Here is a 16,446-nt window from a genome sequence, read left to right as displayed (position 1 = left end):
AGTCCCTAGGACTGCAAGGAGATCCAGCCAGTCCATGCTAAAGGAGTTCAGTCCTGGGTGTTCTTTGGAAGGAATGATGCTAAAGCTGAAACTCCAATACTTTGGCCACCTCATGCTAGAGTTGACTCATTGGGAAGACCCTGGTACTGGGAGGGATTGGGGGCAGGAGGAGAAGGAGATGACATAGGGTGAGATGGCTGGCATCAGTGACTCGATGGACATGGGTCTGAATGAACTCCGGGAGTTGGTGATGGACAGGGAGGCCTGGTGTGCTGCAATTCATGGGATGGCAAAGTTTGGGACACAACTGAGCGACTCAACTGAACTGAACTGAACTGATGGGACCAGATGAGATGATCTTAGCTTTTTTGATATTGAGTTTTAAGCCGGCTTTTTCATTCTCCTGTTTCACCCTCATTGGAGTTTCTTTAGTTCCTCTTTGCTTTCTGCCATTAGAGTTGTAACACTCACATATCTGAGGTTGTTGATATTTCTCCCAGCATTCTTGATTCCAGCTTTTAGGACTCATCCAGTCCAGCAATTTACATGACATGCACTGTATATAAGTTAAACCAGCAGGGTGCAATATTCAGCCTTGACGGATTCCTTCACTAATTTTGAACCAGTTTATCGTCCTTGTCTGCTTCTAACTCCTGCATTTTGAACTGCATACAGGTTTCTCATAAGACGGGTAAGGTTGGTCTAGTATGCCCATCTCCGTAAAAGTTTCCACTTTGTTGTGATCCACACAGTCTGGTGAGGTCAATGAAGCAAATGTTTTTCTGGAACTGCCTTGCTTTCTCTGTGTTCCAGCAAATGTTGCCAATTTGATCTCTGGTTCGACTGCCTTTTCTAAACCCAGGTTGAGCATCTGGAAGTTCTAGGTTTGCATAATGCTGAAGCCTAGCCTGGAGGATTTTGAGCATAACCTTACTAGCACTGGAGATGATTGCACCTGTTCAGTGGCTTGAACAGTCTTTAATACTGCCCTTTTTGGGGATTGGGACAAGGTTAACCTCTTCCTGTCCTTTGGCCACTGCTGGCTTTTCCAAATTTTATGACATATTGAATGGAGCCCTTATTAGCATCATCTTTTAGGATTTTAAATAGCTTTGCTGGAATTCCATCACCTCCAATAGCTTTATGGCAGCAGTGCTTCTTAAGACCCACTTGACTTCACATTCTAGAATGTCTGGCTCAGAGTGAGATACTACACCATTGTGATTATCTGGGTCATTAAGCTATTTTTTTGTATAGTTCTTCTGTGTACTTTTCCCATCTCTTCTTGGTCTATTATGCTTTATTATCACACAATACCAAAGAGTCAAAGTGATCTTGAGAAAAAAGAACAAAGTTTGAGACCATGGTTGCTGATTTCAAATTATATTAGAAAGCTGTAGTAATCAAAACAGAATGCTTTGCTTCTGGCATGAAAACAGACACATAGATCAACAGAGAGGAACACAGAAGATGGAAAGAAACACACACCCATATATTGTCGGTTAGCTTATGAAATAGGAGCCAAGAATATCCAGTGGGGAAGGACAAGCTTTACAAAATGGCACTGGGAAAACTGGATAGTCCTATGAAAAAATGGAACTGTGCCCCTGTCTTTTACCATACAAAAATCAACTAAAAAGGGATTAAAAAGTTGAACATTAGACTTTAAGCGATTAAACCCGTAGAAGAATATATTGAGGTAATCTTCTTGCCATCAGTCTTTGCAATGAGGTTTTGGGTTTCAAACCAAAAGCAAAGACAACGACTGACAAAACAAACAAGTGGAACCACATCAGACTCCAAAGAAAGGAACATCAACAAAATCAATGGCAATTTACAGATTCACAGAAGATATTCCAAATCGTATATTGGATAAGGGCTTAATATCCAAAAATACATGAGACATACAACTCAAGGGCAAAAAAACCACAAATAATCCAAATTTTTAATGGAATGTAAGAAAGTGAGAGTTTCAATAAATCTGAAGATTAGACTGTAGATGAGAGACACAGCAAGGTTTTCCTTCTAGAACAATAAAAGCCTATGCCTTCCTGGCATGACTTTCTTCATCTCCACTCACTTGTTTGACAATTACAGTTCAATGTGTACATTCTTCAGTCAATAGCAATCACCCCACAGTGAGCTATAATATGTACTAAGAACAGCCCCACTGGGGAAAAAAAAATCCTAATATTTGCATCCTTACTAATGAGGCATATCAAAAGGAAGGTAATTTCCAGAGTTTACCACTCCATTGTTTTCTATATATCATTTCAAAATTAAGCCACCTAGTAAGGAAAATGAGTTAAGAGACCTCAATAATATATAGATATAAAATCAGTTTTAAATGGGAGAATAACAAACACATGAAAAGATGCTCAACATCACTCATTATCAGAGAAATGCAAATCAAAACCACTATGAGGTACCATTTCACACCAGTCAGAATGGCTGTAATCCAAAAGTCTACAAATAATAAATGCTGGAGAGGGTGTGGAGAAAAGGGAACCCTCTTACACTGTTGGTGGGAATGCAAACTAGTACAGCCACTATGGAGAACAGTGTGGAGATTCCTTAAAAAACTGGAAATAAAACTGCCTTATGATCTAACAATCCCACTGCTGGGCATACACACTGAGGAAACCAGAAGGGAAAGAGACACGTGTACCCCAATGTTCATCGCAGCACTGTTTATAATAGCCAGGACATGGAAGCAACCTAGTTGTCCATCAGCAGATGAATGGATAAGAAAGCTGTGGTACATATACACAATGGAGTATTACTCAGCCATTAAAAAGAATACATTTGAATCAGTTCTAATGAGGTGGATGAAACTGGATCCTATTATACAGAGTGAAGTAAGCCAGAAGGAAAAACATAAATACAGTATACTAACGCATATATATGGAATTTAGAAAGATGGTAACAATAACCCTGTGTATGAGACAGCAAAAGAGACACTGATGTATAGAACAGTCTTATGGACTCTGTGGGAGAGGGGGAGGGTGGGAAGATTTGGGAGAATGACATTGAAACATGTAAAATATCATGTAAGAAACGAGTTGCCAGTCCAGGTTCGATGCACGATACTGGATGCTTGGGGCTAGTGCACTGGGACGACCCAGAGGGATGGTATGGGGAGGGAGGAGGGAGGAGGGTTCAGTATGGGGAACACATGTATACCTGTGGCGGATTCATTTTGATATTTGGCAAAACTAATACAATTATGTAAAGTTTAAAAATAAAATTAAATTAAAAAAAAATAAATAAAAAAAATAAAAATAAATGGGAGCATTAATGGATTATAATTTGGGGGTAATTTATTACTACTGTTGTAACTATAGTTCTTTTGGTTCTCTATTGCATCCATTAATAATTTTTATAAATATTAATACCAACACAGGGACTGCTGCTGCTGCTGCTAAGTCGCTTCAGTTGTGTCTGACTCTGTATAACCCCAAAGGTGGCAGCCCACCAGGCTACCCTGTCCATGGGATTCTCCAGGCAAGAACACTGCAGTGGGTTGCCATTTCCTTCTCCAATGCATGAAAGTGAAAAGTGAAAGTGAAGTCGTTCTGTCGTGTCAGACCCTCAGGGACCTCATGGACTGCAGCCTACCAGACTCCTCCGCCCATGGGATTTTCCAGGCAAGAGTACTGAAGTGGGTTGCCATTGCCTTCTCCAGAGAATAGGGTAGGGTCGGGTATATAGACATTCAAAATTCTCCATTGCTTAGTGCATCAGGCACTCAAGGATCACCCTCACTGAAGTCTTTCTTTATTGCTCAACCTACAGGTACCAGCATGGAGAAAGAGATAGCTCTACTCCACAGGCAGTAGAACCCTACTTTTATGGCCTCATGGCTTTCCTTAAGAAGCATTCCATGCAGCAGATTTCCTCCATCCCATCCCATCAGGCTGACTCCCCACGGTCAACAGGAGTCCTCACCCTGGGATCATTCCACAATCCCCATGGCTCCAGCTCCCAGCTTCCGTGGACACCAGTGGACTTACAACCCTGTCCGAGGTATGAAAGGCTGCAGCATGGCTTGTCTATGTGGTTCTCACCCTGTTCAGACTGTCACAGTTTAGTGAGTTCACTTCCCAACAGCTTCAAATGCCTCCCCCTTCCCAGTGGACGGCCATGGATGTGGGGATCTCTCCCCTGCGCTTTAGCTCCCTCATCCCCAGGTGCAGGCTGGTCCCACTTGCTCTCCTCCTTCTTTCTCCTTCCTCCTTGTCCCTTCTTTCCTTTGTCCTACCAAGTTCTGTGTGGATCCGGATGTTCCTTCTCAGTAGTCAGGGAGTCCTGCCAGGATTCACCTGGTCTTCTGTGAGAACTGCTGCGTCTTTAGACGTTCTGATGCATCGGTGGAGAGAGGTGTACCCCACTTCCACCTACCCCTCCATCATCTTGTCAACCCCCATTTGTGCATGGATTAGAAACGAGTTTCCCTTTCTATTAAGTAACATTGCCGTCAGCACACGTATTTAACTTTTGCTTTTTGAGGAGAACACAGGTAAGTTCCACTCTCTTCAGTTCAGTCAAAGAGTCATGTCCCACTCTTTGTGACCCCAGGGACTGCAGCAAGCCAGGCTTCCCTGTACATCCTCGACTCCCATAGATTGTTCAATCTCATGATTAGATCATGAAGCTCAAACTTAGATCTTCACCTTATTAATGTCTTATACATGAAAATATGTAACCTTTAAAAATCTCTCCCTATTTGTCCTATCCTCCTGTCTTTGGCAATCATTTTTCTACTCTGAGTTCCCTTTTATTTATTTATTTATTTTTGAAACTCCTTATAGTTGAGATCATATTGTATTTCTCTTTCTGACTTAGTTCACTTAGTGTAATGCCCTCCAGTTTCATCCATGTCGCCACAGATGGAAGGATTTCTTTCTTTCTCTAATGGCTAAATAGTATTTACCTATATATGTCACATCACATTGCTTTAGTCCATTCACCTGTTGAAAGTTACCCAGGTTGTGCCTATACCAAGGCTACTGTGAATAATGCTGCTATGAACATGGGAATACAGATCTCTCTTTGAGACAATGACTTCATTTCCTTTGACTATATATCCAGAAGTGGGATAATGGATCACATAAACGTTCTCTTTTAAATTTCTCGAAGAACCTCCACACTATGATTCCAATGGAGGTGCACTGGTATACATCCCTACCAACAGTGCATAAGCACTCCTTTTTCTCCTCATCCTCAATAACATTTGTCCTTTCTTACATTTTTGGTACTAACCTTTCAAACAGGTATGAGGTGATATCTCATGCTTTTGATCTGCATTTCCTTTGATTATTAGTGATGCTGAGCATCTTGTCATATATCTTTTGATCGTCTATATGTCTTATCTGTGGGAAAATGTCTATTCTTTAAAGATGTAGCATACATTATGTTTACTATATTCCAATATATGAAATTCAGTTGTCTACCTATGTATCAACAGCAAACTATCAGAAAGTAGAATGAAGAAAACAATTCCATTTACTATTGCATCACAAAAAGATAAAACACTTGGAAATAAACTTAAGCAAGGTGTTGAAAGATTTTATGCAAAACCATTAAGACATTGATAAGAGAAATTTTTAAAGAGTTAAAGATATGTAAAGTTAGGTCACCTATTCAATGTGTTTCTTGAGGTAGGATTTGTATTACTATAAACTTCCCTCTTAGAACTGCTTTGGTCCATCCTCTAGGTTTTTGATCATCATGTTTTCATTGTTCTTTGTTTCTAGGAATGTTTTGATTTCCCTTATTTATTCAGTAAACTGTTCACTATTTAGAAATGTGTTGTTTAATCACCATGGGTTTGTGTTCCTTAAAGATTTTTTCTTTTTTCCTATAATCAATATCTAGTATGATAGTACTCTTGCCTGGAAAATCCCCTGGATGTAGGAGCCTGGTAGGCTGAAGTCCATGGGGTCGCTAGGAGTCGGACACGACTGAGTGACTTCACTTTCACTTTCATGCATTGGAGAAGGAAATGGCAACCCACTCCAGTGTTCTTGCCTGGAGAATCCTAGGGACAGAGGAGCCTAGTGGGCTGCTGTCTATGGGCTCGCACAGAGTCGGACACAACTGAAGTGACTTAGCAGCAGTAGCAATAGCAGTATCATAGTGTTGTGGTCAGAGAAAATTCTTGATATAATTTCAATTTCCTTAAATTTACTGAGGTTTGATTTGTGACCTAAGATGAGGAGAATGTTCCATGTGAACTTGAGAAGAAAGTGTATTCTGCATTTGGATGGAATGTGCTGAAGATATCAATTAGGTCTGTTTGCTCTAATATTTCCTTTTAAGCTTATGTTGCCGTATCACTTTTCTGTTGTGTTGATCTGTCCACTGGTATAGGTGCGGTGTTAACATGCCTACTATTATTGTGTTACTTTCAATTTCCCTTTTAATGTCAGTTAGTGTTTAGTTGAGGTGCTCTTATGTAGGGTACATAAATAGTTAAAATTGTTATGTCTTCTTCTTGGACTGATCCCTTGATCATTTGGTAGGGTCCTTCTTTATCTCTTATAATAGTTTTGATATTAAGGTTTATTTTTTCTGATACGATAATTGCCATTCCGGTTTTCTTTTGATTTCCATTTGCATGGAATATCTTTTTCCATCCATTCGCTTTCAGTCTGTATGTGTCTCTAGGACTGAAGTGGGTCTCTTGTAGACAGCATATATATGGGTCTTGTTTTTGTATCCATTCAGCCAGTCTGTGTCTTTTGGTAAGAATGGAAGAAGATAATAGCAAATAAAATAACTGATAAAGGATTGCTTTCCAAACTACAAGCAGCTCAAACAATTCAGTCATCAAAAGCAAAGGCAAGAACTGCAAAAATAAACTAGTGAGAGCACATCAAACTCAAAACCTTCTGCATAGTAAAAGAAGCCATCAATAAAATGAAATGACAACCTATGCAATGAAAAAAAAATATTTGCAAATCACATATTTGGTAAGGGCTTTGTATCCAAGTATATATAAGAGACTTATGCAACTCAGTATGAAAAGAAATCAAACAACCCAAATTATTAAATGAGCAAAGGGAGAGTAAGTGTTTTGAAAACTCTGAAGAGTAGACTGTAGATGACAGACCCTGTAAATTTTTCCTTCCAGAACAAAAGTCTGTGTCTTCCTGGCATTGCTTTCTTCATCTCCAATCACCTGTTTGGTGATGCAGTTCACAGTATACATCCTTTACCCAATAGCAATCACTGAACACTGAGCTATATGTGCTCAGAATAGCCTTATTAACTATAAAGAACTAATAATTACATACTTTATCTTAAGGCATCTAAAATCCAAGGTGATTTTCAGAATTTTCCACTCCATTGTTTTCTGCATTCTATTTCAAAATTGAAACACCTAATATGGAAAAATGAGTAGGGGAACTCAGTAATACATGCATAGAAAGTCATTTAAAACTGTGAGCATTACTGGATTATATTTTTGGGGAATGTATTATTACTAATACTATTGCAATTTTATTCCCTTTAATTCTCTGCTATGCTAGTGGATATTGATTTAAAATACTAATAACAACATAGAGTACATAGTACTCAGGGTACAGTAGATTGAGAAAGACAAAGCTTCTGAGGCAGGAAGGGAAATCACAGAAAATTAGCAACGGTATCAAAACGAGGGGCAGTATTGCCTAGAAAGAAAGCAGAGTTCTCTAATTGTTTGGAGACAACACGAACAAGCAAGATGTGAGCCAACCAGCTTAAACTGTGTACCAGAAACCACACCAGAAGGAAAATGAAGTTCATAAAAATATGCTGATGCTAAACACCAAAATCCAGACAGTAAGATAATAGGGTAGGGTTTATGTAGATGCTGAAAACTACTCAGAGAGGTAGACATGGAAGCAAATACACTAATGAGCATCAGAAAGATCAAAGCACAAAAGGGTCTGAAAAATAAATCATCAAGGGACTTGGTAGTCTGATCAAAAGAATAAGAGAATCAAATTAGAAAACCAAAATATAAAGACTTGTGCACATGATAGACCCAGAGAATGCTCAGCAGAGAAAATTTCGGCCTTAGTGACCAGCAAACAGAAGCCTCCAGCATCAGGAACAAAATCCCTGGGCAGGACTCACGACTGTGCGCTTCTGGGAACAGCCTCAGTTTCAAAGTTTGGGCACCACACCACCTAAAAGCAAATGCAGACAAGGATTAGGGCTTGCTATGACACTGAATCACAGACAATAGTGTTGTTAGTTTACTTTTCTCATTCAACTATAAAGTTAATGAATCACTAATCAATGATAATTGACATCATCAGTTTCCAGTCAGATCCTCTTTAGTCATACAATGGATATCTGAACCTGTTATATGATCCCCAATAACAGTTTTTATAATTGAATTTCTTGATGTTTAAGTGAAGGGGAATTGCTTTACAATACTGTACTGGTTTTGGCCAAACATCATCATGAATCAACCATAGGTATACCTTTGTCCCCCAACTCTTGAACCTCCTTGCCACCTTCCTTCCCATCCCACCCCTCAAAGCTGTTTCTGAAAAATATGGAAGCCTTCACAAATTTGTGCGTCATCCTTGGGCAGAGGTCATGCTAATCTTCTCAGTATTATTCCAATTTTTAAATATATGTGCTACCAAGCAAACACACGAATAACAATTGGAGGTATGTCATGGAAACATGTAGAATATCATATAGGAAACGAATCGCCAGTCCAGGTTCAATACAGGATCCTTGCGGCTAGTGCACTGGGATGACCCAGAGGGATGGTACGGGGAGGAAGTTGGGAGGGGGGTACAGGATGGCAAACACGTGTTCGCCCGTAGCGGATTCATGTTGATGTGTGGCAGAAACAATACAATATTGTAGAGTAATTAGCCTGCAATTAAATACATAAATATAAATAAAAAAATAAGTATTTGAGATAAAATATTAAAAAAAAGTTAACAGAAAAAAAAATCATATAGTTAGTCATCTACCAATAGATGATCAATTACATTAGGAATTAGGGAATTCTGCTATATTTACCACCTCTTATAAAATTGAATTTTATAAGGTCCAAAGTTTCATGAAGGAATTAAGCATATATTTATGCATAGCACGTGTATACATGCACATAAATATATGCACACAAATACATTTCTGTTATATAAGCTATTATCCTCCTTGCCTGTCACAATAAGCTCTTTAGTTAATGAGAGAGATAGTCACAAATTTCTCCAACTTATGTGTCTCTTTTTTGAGGACCACTTCTTTTATTTTCATCACCTAATTTTAAATAACCATTTTGTTCTTAGATACCATGCCCCTTTAAACTAAGAGCAGAGAAAACCTAGTAAATGCTGATATCTTATCCTTAATTAAATTATCACTCTTCTGGTAAATTGGAAAAACAACCATGCTCAGATCTCATTCAGGAGGATAAAATCTCTATTTTATCAGTTCTCTTGTCCAAACTCATTTCTTGCTCACTTCAGTCTTAAATTCTTCTTACTTACAAAGGATGCACAGGAAAAGTAATATTAAAATCACACTTGTAAGAGTCTGTGATTTATGTTTCTGTAGGCCAAAGGTAGGGCCAGGAATAATTTCTGAAATATTACACTACATCATGGAAGCATGAAGGTCTAGTTCTACTGTCAAAGAGGAGATGTTTGGAGATGGTTCAAAAACTAAGCCCCATGGGTTGTCAAGATGTACTCCTGACCAGACAGGTAAATTTTGTCTCTAAAAAGTCAAAGTCAGGAAAGGGCAGGTCTTGTTTGCAGAGCCAATGATGTTGTCTTGGGTGCTGACCAGGTAATATTCTTGTATTACCATTTGGAGGTTTATTTGCTATTTTCTCGAAGAAACAAATGTAATGAGAAGAATAAACATGGATAAGAGTAGAGGAGCTTTCAAGGTGCCAAGAAGGGCTAGCCAGGAGAACCAGGCCCCCACACTGATAATTGTCAAAGACTGTAACAGTGAGTATTTTATAGACAGAGCAGAACAAGTGGATAAAACCAGTGTTCTAGGGTCACTGCTGTTTTGCAGTCAAAGACAAAATATTTTTCTCTTTAAGCAGAGTCATCATAGCTCCTGATGTAGTCCTGGTTACACACATACAGACCGAGGGCCACAGGCATGTGTGATGGAACATCAGGAAGTGAACAGATGAGTGTACTGGTGCCCAGTCACCTGCATCTGCTAATAATGGGACCTGAGGAAAATTACTTGCCCTCTCCAACTCATTGCATTTTCATTAACATTACTTGATGATCATAGTGAGATTAAGGCTATCTCACAGGGTTCCCGTGAAACACAAATTTTAAGATGTTTTAAAGCTTTTGGGAAAGTATCAAAGACATGCATGGGGTTACTAAGGTGAGTGAGCAGATCCAAGGTACAGTATCTTTTTCTCTTAGTATTCTCTCTGTACTCAATAGTGGTGATCAGTCAGTCACGTGTTTACTCTTACCCCAGCATGATGGTAAACCACACAGATCGACTGGACTTTTCTTGTCATTTCAGTGTCTAAAATTCAAGCATTAGTCAATGTAGAGTAAAAACATTGCATACTCCTAGAGGGCCTCGCTGCTCAGAGTCTGCAGAGTCCGAACATTAAACTGTCTTAAAAGAATGGCCTAAACACTGGCTCAGAATTAAGTTCCAAATGTTTGCAGAGCACAGAAGTACTTCTGGGAGCAATTCAAAAATACGGGGAGTAACCTACTTCTCCAACTCTCTATCTGTACAAATATCATCATCCATCTAAATTTACACAGAAGGTGCTCCTTCTTCCCCACCCCAGCTTCTACAGCAAGAACTCCTGATCAGAGCAACAGGGAAAGAAAAGGCTTCCCTCCACAGGATGGATTTGATGACCTCAGGTGACTTGATCATCTCAGAATGGCTCATGTTTTTATTTAAACAGGGTCCTGCCTGCTGCTGCTGCTGCTCATGTCTAATCTGCTCCTGTGCCAAGGCAAATCATGCCCGTCCTGCGGTCCTGACGTGTTTGTCTCCTTACGGAAATCCTTTACAGACAGGTTTATGAATGCCGCCAGCCTCTCCCATGACTTCTATAACCTTTCCACAATAATGTTCAATGAGTTTGTAAGTACTCTGGTGGTGGTGGTTTAGTTGCTTAATCGTGTCCTACTCTTGCGACCCCGTGGACTGTATCCCGCCAGGCTCCCAGAAGGAAACTTCGCCTAAGTGACAGGGCTATACTATCCTTTAAACAAGAAGGCTGCAATAACATCCTCTCTCGGTCAAAGAAGTCGTCAGTTCATAAGATGTTGAAATCAAAGAAAGGATCAGTTTTGTGAAATCTCAAATACTAAGAAGTGCAATAACTTTTTCAATTTCCTTTCATTCATTTTCTTTTTTAATTTCCAAAATAAATGATTTGGTACTTGTCAGCTAGGAATGCCATAAAAGAATACAATAGACTCAGTGGAATAAACAACAGAAATTTCTTTCCTCACAGTTCTGGGGGATAGAAGTTCCAGATCAGGGTGCCAGCAAGGTGAGGTTCTGGTAAGAACTGTTTCTTCCCAGGCTGGCTTCTCTGTGACTCCTCACAAAGCGTGGGGCGTGGGGAAGAGAGAAAGAGGAAAAGACACAGATACACAGAGTGAATTCTCTGGTGTTTCACATCATGAAGACGCTAAACCTATTGGATCAGTGTTCCACCTTAAGAGCTCATTTGACCTTAATGGGCTTCGCTGGTGGCTCAGATGGTAAAGAATCTGTCTGCAGTGTGAGAGACTTGGGTTCTATCCCTGGGTCTGGAAGATTCCCTGGAGACTGGAACGGCAAGCACTCCAGTATTCTTGCCTGAGAAATCCCATGGACAGAAGAGTCTGGTGGACTATAGACCATGGGATCCCCAAAAGCCAGAACGCTTTTGAAAACACAGCACTTTGGCAGTCAGGGCTCTAACACATGAAGAACACAGATTCAGCCTACAATACTACCTGACACAAAGCACTTTTAGGTGGGACTGGGGAAAGGAAGCATGTTGATTTTCTGGTCCTTCAGTGTCTGGGCTTTCTTCTCCAGCCTCAGAGTAAATAGCCAATAATGAGAACTGCTCTGCAGTGAACTGGGTGGTTGGAACATGTTAAACAAAGCTGAATCCCGGTCACAGAAATGAATACTTTGTAGTTTTTTTAATGCTACAAATTATTGTTTTAAGATTTGCAGTGAATAGGTTTCCAGCTACAATAGAAGGGGTGTTTACAATTGGAAATAACTATTCTCTTTCTAAGGAAGGTATTTGAAAGTTGTATGTTAATTCTTTTAGGTCAGTCAAGGAGCACACAGTAGAGCAGACAGCTAATAAAGGCGGTGCTAAGATTTCTATTAAATTCACATAGTTCTTTTTACTCACTAGGTTTTCTTTCATCCTCCGTTTTGACTGTCCATTTTTTTTCCAACTCTTCCAAGTAAACAAAAGAATAAATTGTTAAATATAGGTGCATGCATGCACTCTAAGTCACTTTCGTTGTCTCCAACTCTTGGCAACCCTACTGACTGTAGCCGAACAGGCTCCTCTGTCCATAGGATTGGCCAGGCAAGAATACTGGAGTATGCTGATGTACACTCTTGCAAGGGATGCTCCTCACCTAGGGATCAAACCTGAGTCTTGTTATATCTCCTGCATTGGCAGGAATGTTCTTTACCACTACCGTCCCGTAGGAAGCACCAAATATTGGTACACATGTACTATATTGGTTCAAATAGTAAAAAAAAAAAAAAAAAAAGATAATAAAAAAACAGAGAAAGGAAAAGGTTAAACTTAGAAAAGTTATATGTAAAATCATTTTTATAGAGACAATGTATAGAAAAGTAGGAAAAGAATGACTTTCAAATTTTGTGATTGCCCCCCCCCCATTAAAAAAAATACACGTCTATCAAACATGTTAGTGTTCTGGTAATGGGTTCATCTACTCAATGCCCAACAACCCTAACTAATTGCCTGATCACTTTCAGGATGAAAAATATGCCCAGGGCAAACTATACTATATCAATGTCACCAAGAGCTGCCACACCAATTCCTTCCATGCTCCCGAAGAAAGAGATATAGTCCAGCAGACGAACGTGAGTCTTTCACCTGGATTTTTCACTGGATCAAATTAGACAGTATGTAGGGTACCAGACTTCAGACTATTAGAGGTTATGTTAACTTTACATGCAGAAAAAGGTGCAGGAACCGTAAGCGATTGAAGAGAAACTATATTATGCAGCTGATGAAGCATGAGCAAAATCAAGGGATGACTAAAGATCTGTAGTTGCAAGATAAATAGCAGATCTATAAATTGTCAATGTAAACAACTTTAGTTCAACCCATGCATTAGACACAGAATTGCAGCTAATATTCTGTATGAAAACAGAAAATGAATGGGAACTTCCATGTGTAAAATATAAGGTTGCAAAATTCATGAATATGTGAGAAACACACCCCAGTTTTGAGTACTCCCTGTTACTAGTAACTCCTACGTGAGAGTTCTATACTGAACCACCCAAGCCTTCGCGTCTGTCTTTCAAGGCTCTCCTGATTCTGCTTCTACTTCTCTGACACCTTCATTCTTCATTCTCAATGACTCCTCTGTCGCCTTTTATTCGTAATTTGTAAGTCTCCCCCACATGGCCTATAAACATTGCCTTGCTTCTCATGGCCACAACAATTGCCTGTGTTCTGAGGACAACACAGTTTACATATCAAGCCTCAATCATGTATGGCAACTTCAAATTTTCACTGTATAATCTCTCCTTTCTGATTTCCTGCATTATCTTTCCTCCTAACATTATTTAAAATACTTCCACATGCATCCCCCCTTAAAATTCTATCTTCTCTCTCTACAACCTTCTTAATGATACCAGCATTCTTATCCCCTGTTAAGCTCATTAATAATGAGGGTGAACAAGGAAAAAGGACAAAGAGGGAGAAGAGGAGGGATTTTCAGTAAGCTTAAATTTAAAATTTATTGAGAGTTACTACATGGCCTTAAATTTTACTCAGCACTTTATGTGCATGACTATATTTAATCCTATTCAGTTCTCTGTTCTTTACCAGTAAAACAGTTCATGGCTGTAAAGAAATCAAGCATATTAACTAGAAATCTTCAGCCCCTGGGATTTTCAGGCTCAATTCTGCTAGTAGTAGTGAAGTAGGGGGGACCCTCCACTGTGAATCCCACTGATGCTGTTACTAAAGACAACGCTGCGCCATTTTTTGCCCGGACACTTGTCAACAAAACAACTGCTCTGATATCAGTAGGGGGCTGGTGTGGGATCAGCTGAGGAGAGAAGCCTGTTTAGGAATGTCATGTCTTCTTCCTTGTCTCTTTGTTGTAATATCATAAAACAATTACTGATCAAAAATCAATACGAAGGACTCATCTGATTCATTAATATGAATGAATCACTGGGTGACAATGATGTGGGCACAGGTGGAATCCCTCTCTCCTGGGTCAGGCACTGCAGCACATACTCACTTGCGTAAATACTTAGATTCTCTCAGGCAAATATACAAACATAAAAGAACTCACTGAGTGGTGGTAGAATTTCAGAGGAAAAAAGAAAATTCTTCAGGTTATAAATTAGAACACATCAGAAGAATCAGTTCCTAAAATAACCTAGATTTTTAAAAATTCAGTGAAATGTTAAATAATAGCTTACATTTTATACTTTTGCAACTTTTACTACCTTATAAAATCTCCTCATGCACATAGAAATAACCAAAAGTTTTTTAGGTCAGCTGCTCTGAGCAAAGATCACATGTTACCAAAACCACTGAATTATGTTTTTTTAATGAGACTATTTCTTTTGATTGCTTAGATTGAAGACCTTAGTAAGTGGACACTCGTGTTGCTGTACTCCTGGAATAATCCTCTGCATCATCTAGTCACGGAGCTGCAGCATATGAAAGAACTGTCAAACGCCTTCCTATCAAGCGCCACAAGGTTTGAGAACATGTCAGAGAAACTTCAAGCATTCATAGAGCGTCAATTCAGCAAGGTGAGCATCCTGCAGAGGGCTTTCTTGCTTTGTTCATGAATGAAAGAGGTGACCTCTGTAATGAGTAAGGAGTTTAGAAATACCTGATTTTGTAAGAAAAAGATTCATCACTACTATATGCTAGACTGCTACTACATAAAGCAGGAGCCTAGACATTCATAGTGATAGATTCTACTGTAAAGGAATCAGAATTTCACTGCAATTTTTGACATGTGCAGCCTTCCCTGCATTGCACACAATTCCACCAAAAGCTTGCCTCTTCCTGGGCACTGGTGGTTGAAATGTTTTCAAGAGTAATAGTACTAGAGAACAGAATTTCCAAGATCAGCATTTTTCTTCAAAGTATCCCAGGATATCTGCTATTGAAGTTCCACTTGTCTTCTTTCTCTGTTGTCCTCAAAAAACGGAAGCAAGAGGGAAGGAAGAAAAGAGAAAGTTAAAACTGATCTTGAGTTCCATTTATACTTTTTAGATTTTTAATAGTTTTCTCATAGGCTGGCTCCAAAATCCATATCTAGAGAGTTTTATAGTCATATGTCTTCCCCAAATCTTTATTTGATAATTAGAAGAAAAAAAGATAAGCAAATATTAATAAAATGCATAAGAAGTCATTATCATTTGGGTATTCAGATTATTGTTCCAGTCTTGAATACGATGATCCAGGCTCGCAGTAGCTGGACAGGACTCCCATCCCTAATGTCCAGCGATGAAGATAGGCGTCATTCGGAATTTTATAACCTGTTCTACTGCCTGCGCAGGGATTCACGTAAAGTTGACATGTACATCAAGATCCTGACGTGCCGAACCCACAAAACGTGCTAAATCCACATCCATCTCATCCAGCTCTGAGATAGTCAAAATGATGTATCCCACAGCGGGCTACCTGAAATTTACAGCTTTTTAATGCATGCTTTGTAATGGGTCTCCTCTTAAAAAAATAAACACAGACGCTTTAGAGATATGAAAATCTAAGAGGGCAATTTGGTAACATTTCTTATCTTCATTTAAGAGTAAATCAAAAGAAAATCCAACCCTACAATTGAGAGAACGAAGCGCCTATTAAAATTAGTCACAAATAGCAGAAGCTGTCATTACAAAGAAGACCATTAAGAGATTATGTAAGAATCACAGCCAATTATTCTGGGTCAAGTTATTAGAATCAAAGAATTAGACAATTGTTCATGGTTCTGGTCATGCTACCAAGAAGACTGAATTCTCAGGATTCTTTATGAAACCCAGCCACGACTTTCAGCCAACTATCACAGTGTTACACCAGACAAGATAAGTGCTTTGCACTTTGTGTAAATAGCATGAGGTTTACTGAACTGTGTAAAGATTGTTAGGATGCTGTCTTAGTCCTTCTGGGATGTTATAACAAAACATCACAGGCTTAAAAACAATGTAATGGATTTCCACAGCGGGGTCATTCAGGGT

At 39.2% G+C, this 16,446-nt stretch overlaps 1 protein-coding gene and 1 non-coding gene across 2 annotated transcripts; one reads left to right on the top strand and one right to left on the bottom strand.

Moving 5' to 3' along the window:
• The first annotated feature begins 3,901 nt into the window (after positions 1 to 3,901).
• PRP1 (prolactin-related protein 1) lies at positions 3,902 to 15,984 on the top strand. Its single transcript, NM_174159.3, has 5 exons — positions 3,902 to 4,026; positions 10,919 to 11,100; positions 12,985 to 13,092; positions 14,833 to 15,012; positions 15,643 to 15,984. Exons 1-5 carry the CDS (start codon positions 3,972 to 3,974, stop codon positions 15,832 to 15,834), a joined length of 717 nt encoding a protein of 238 aa, NP_776584.2. The 5' UTR covers positions 3,902 to 3,971; the 3' UTR covers positions 15,835 to 15,984.
• Positions 8,543 to 8,652, bottom strand: LOC112443940 (U6 spliceosomal RNA). Its single transcript, XR_003032341.1, has one exon. It is a non-coding gene; the product is annotated as a U6 spliceosomal RNA (small nuclear RNA).
• Positions 15,985 to 16,446: the final 462 nt, after the last annotated feature.

The sequence above is a fragment of the Bos taurus genome, chromosome 23 (genome assembly GCF_002263795.3).
Source record: "Bos taurus isolate L1 Dominette 01449 registration number 42190680 breed Hereford chromosome 23, ARS-UCD2.0, whole genome shotgun sequence".
Classification (NCBI taxonomy): Eukaryota; Metazoa; Chordata; class Mammalia; order Artiodactyla; family Bovidae; genus Bos; species Bos taurus.
This window is presented reverse-complemented; position numbering and strand designations above follow the sequence as displayed.

What these genes read in the sequence shown, in the direction of transcription:
- PRP1 (NM_174159.3), top strand. Translation starts at nt 3,972, where the DNA reads ATGGCTCCAGCTCCCAGCTTCCGTGGACACCAGTGGACTTACAACCCT. An exon ending in GACTTACAACCCTGTCCGAG is followed by an intron (nt 4,027 to 10,918) that starts GTATGAAAGGCT and finishes TTATTTAAACAG; the next exon opens with GGTCCTGCCTGCTGCTGCTG. An exon ending in TAGAGCGTCAATTCAGCAAG is followed by an intron (nt 15,013 to 15,642) that starts GTGAGCATCCTG and finishes TTGGGTATTCAG; the next exon opens with ATTATTGTTCCAGTCTTGAA.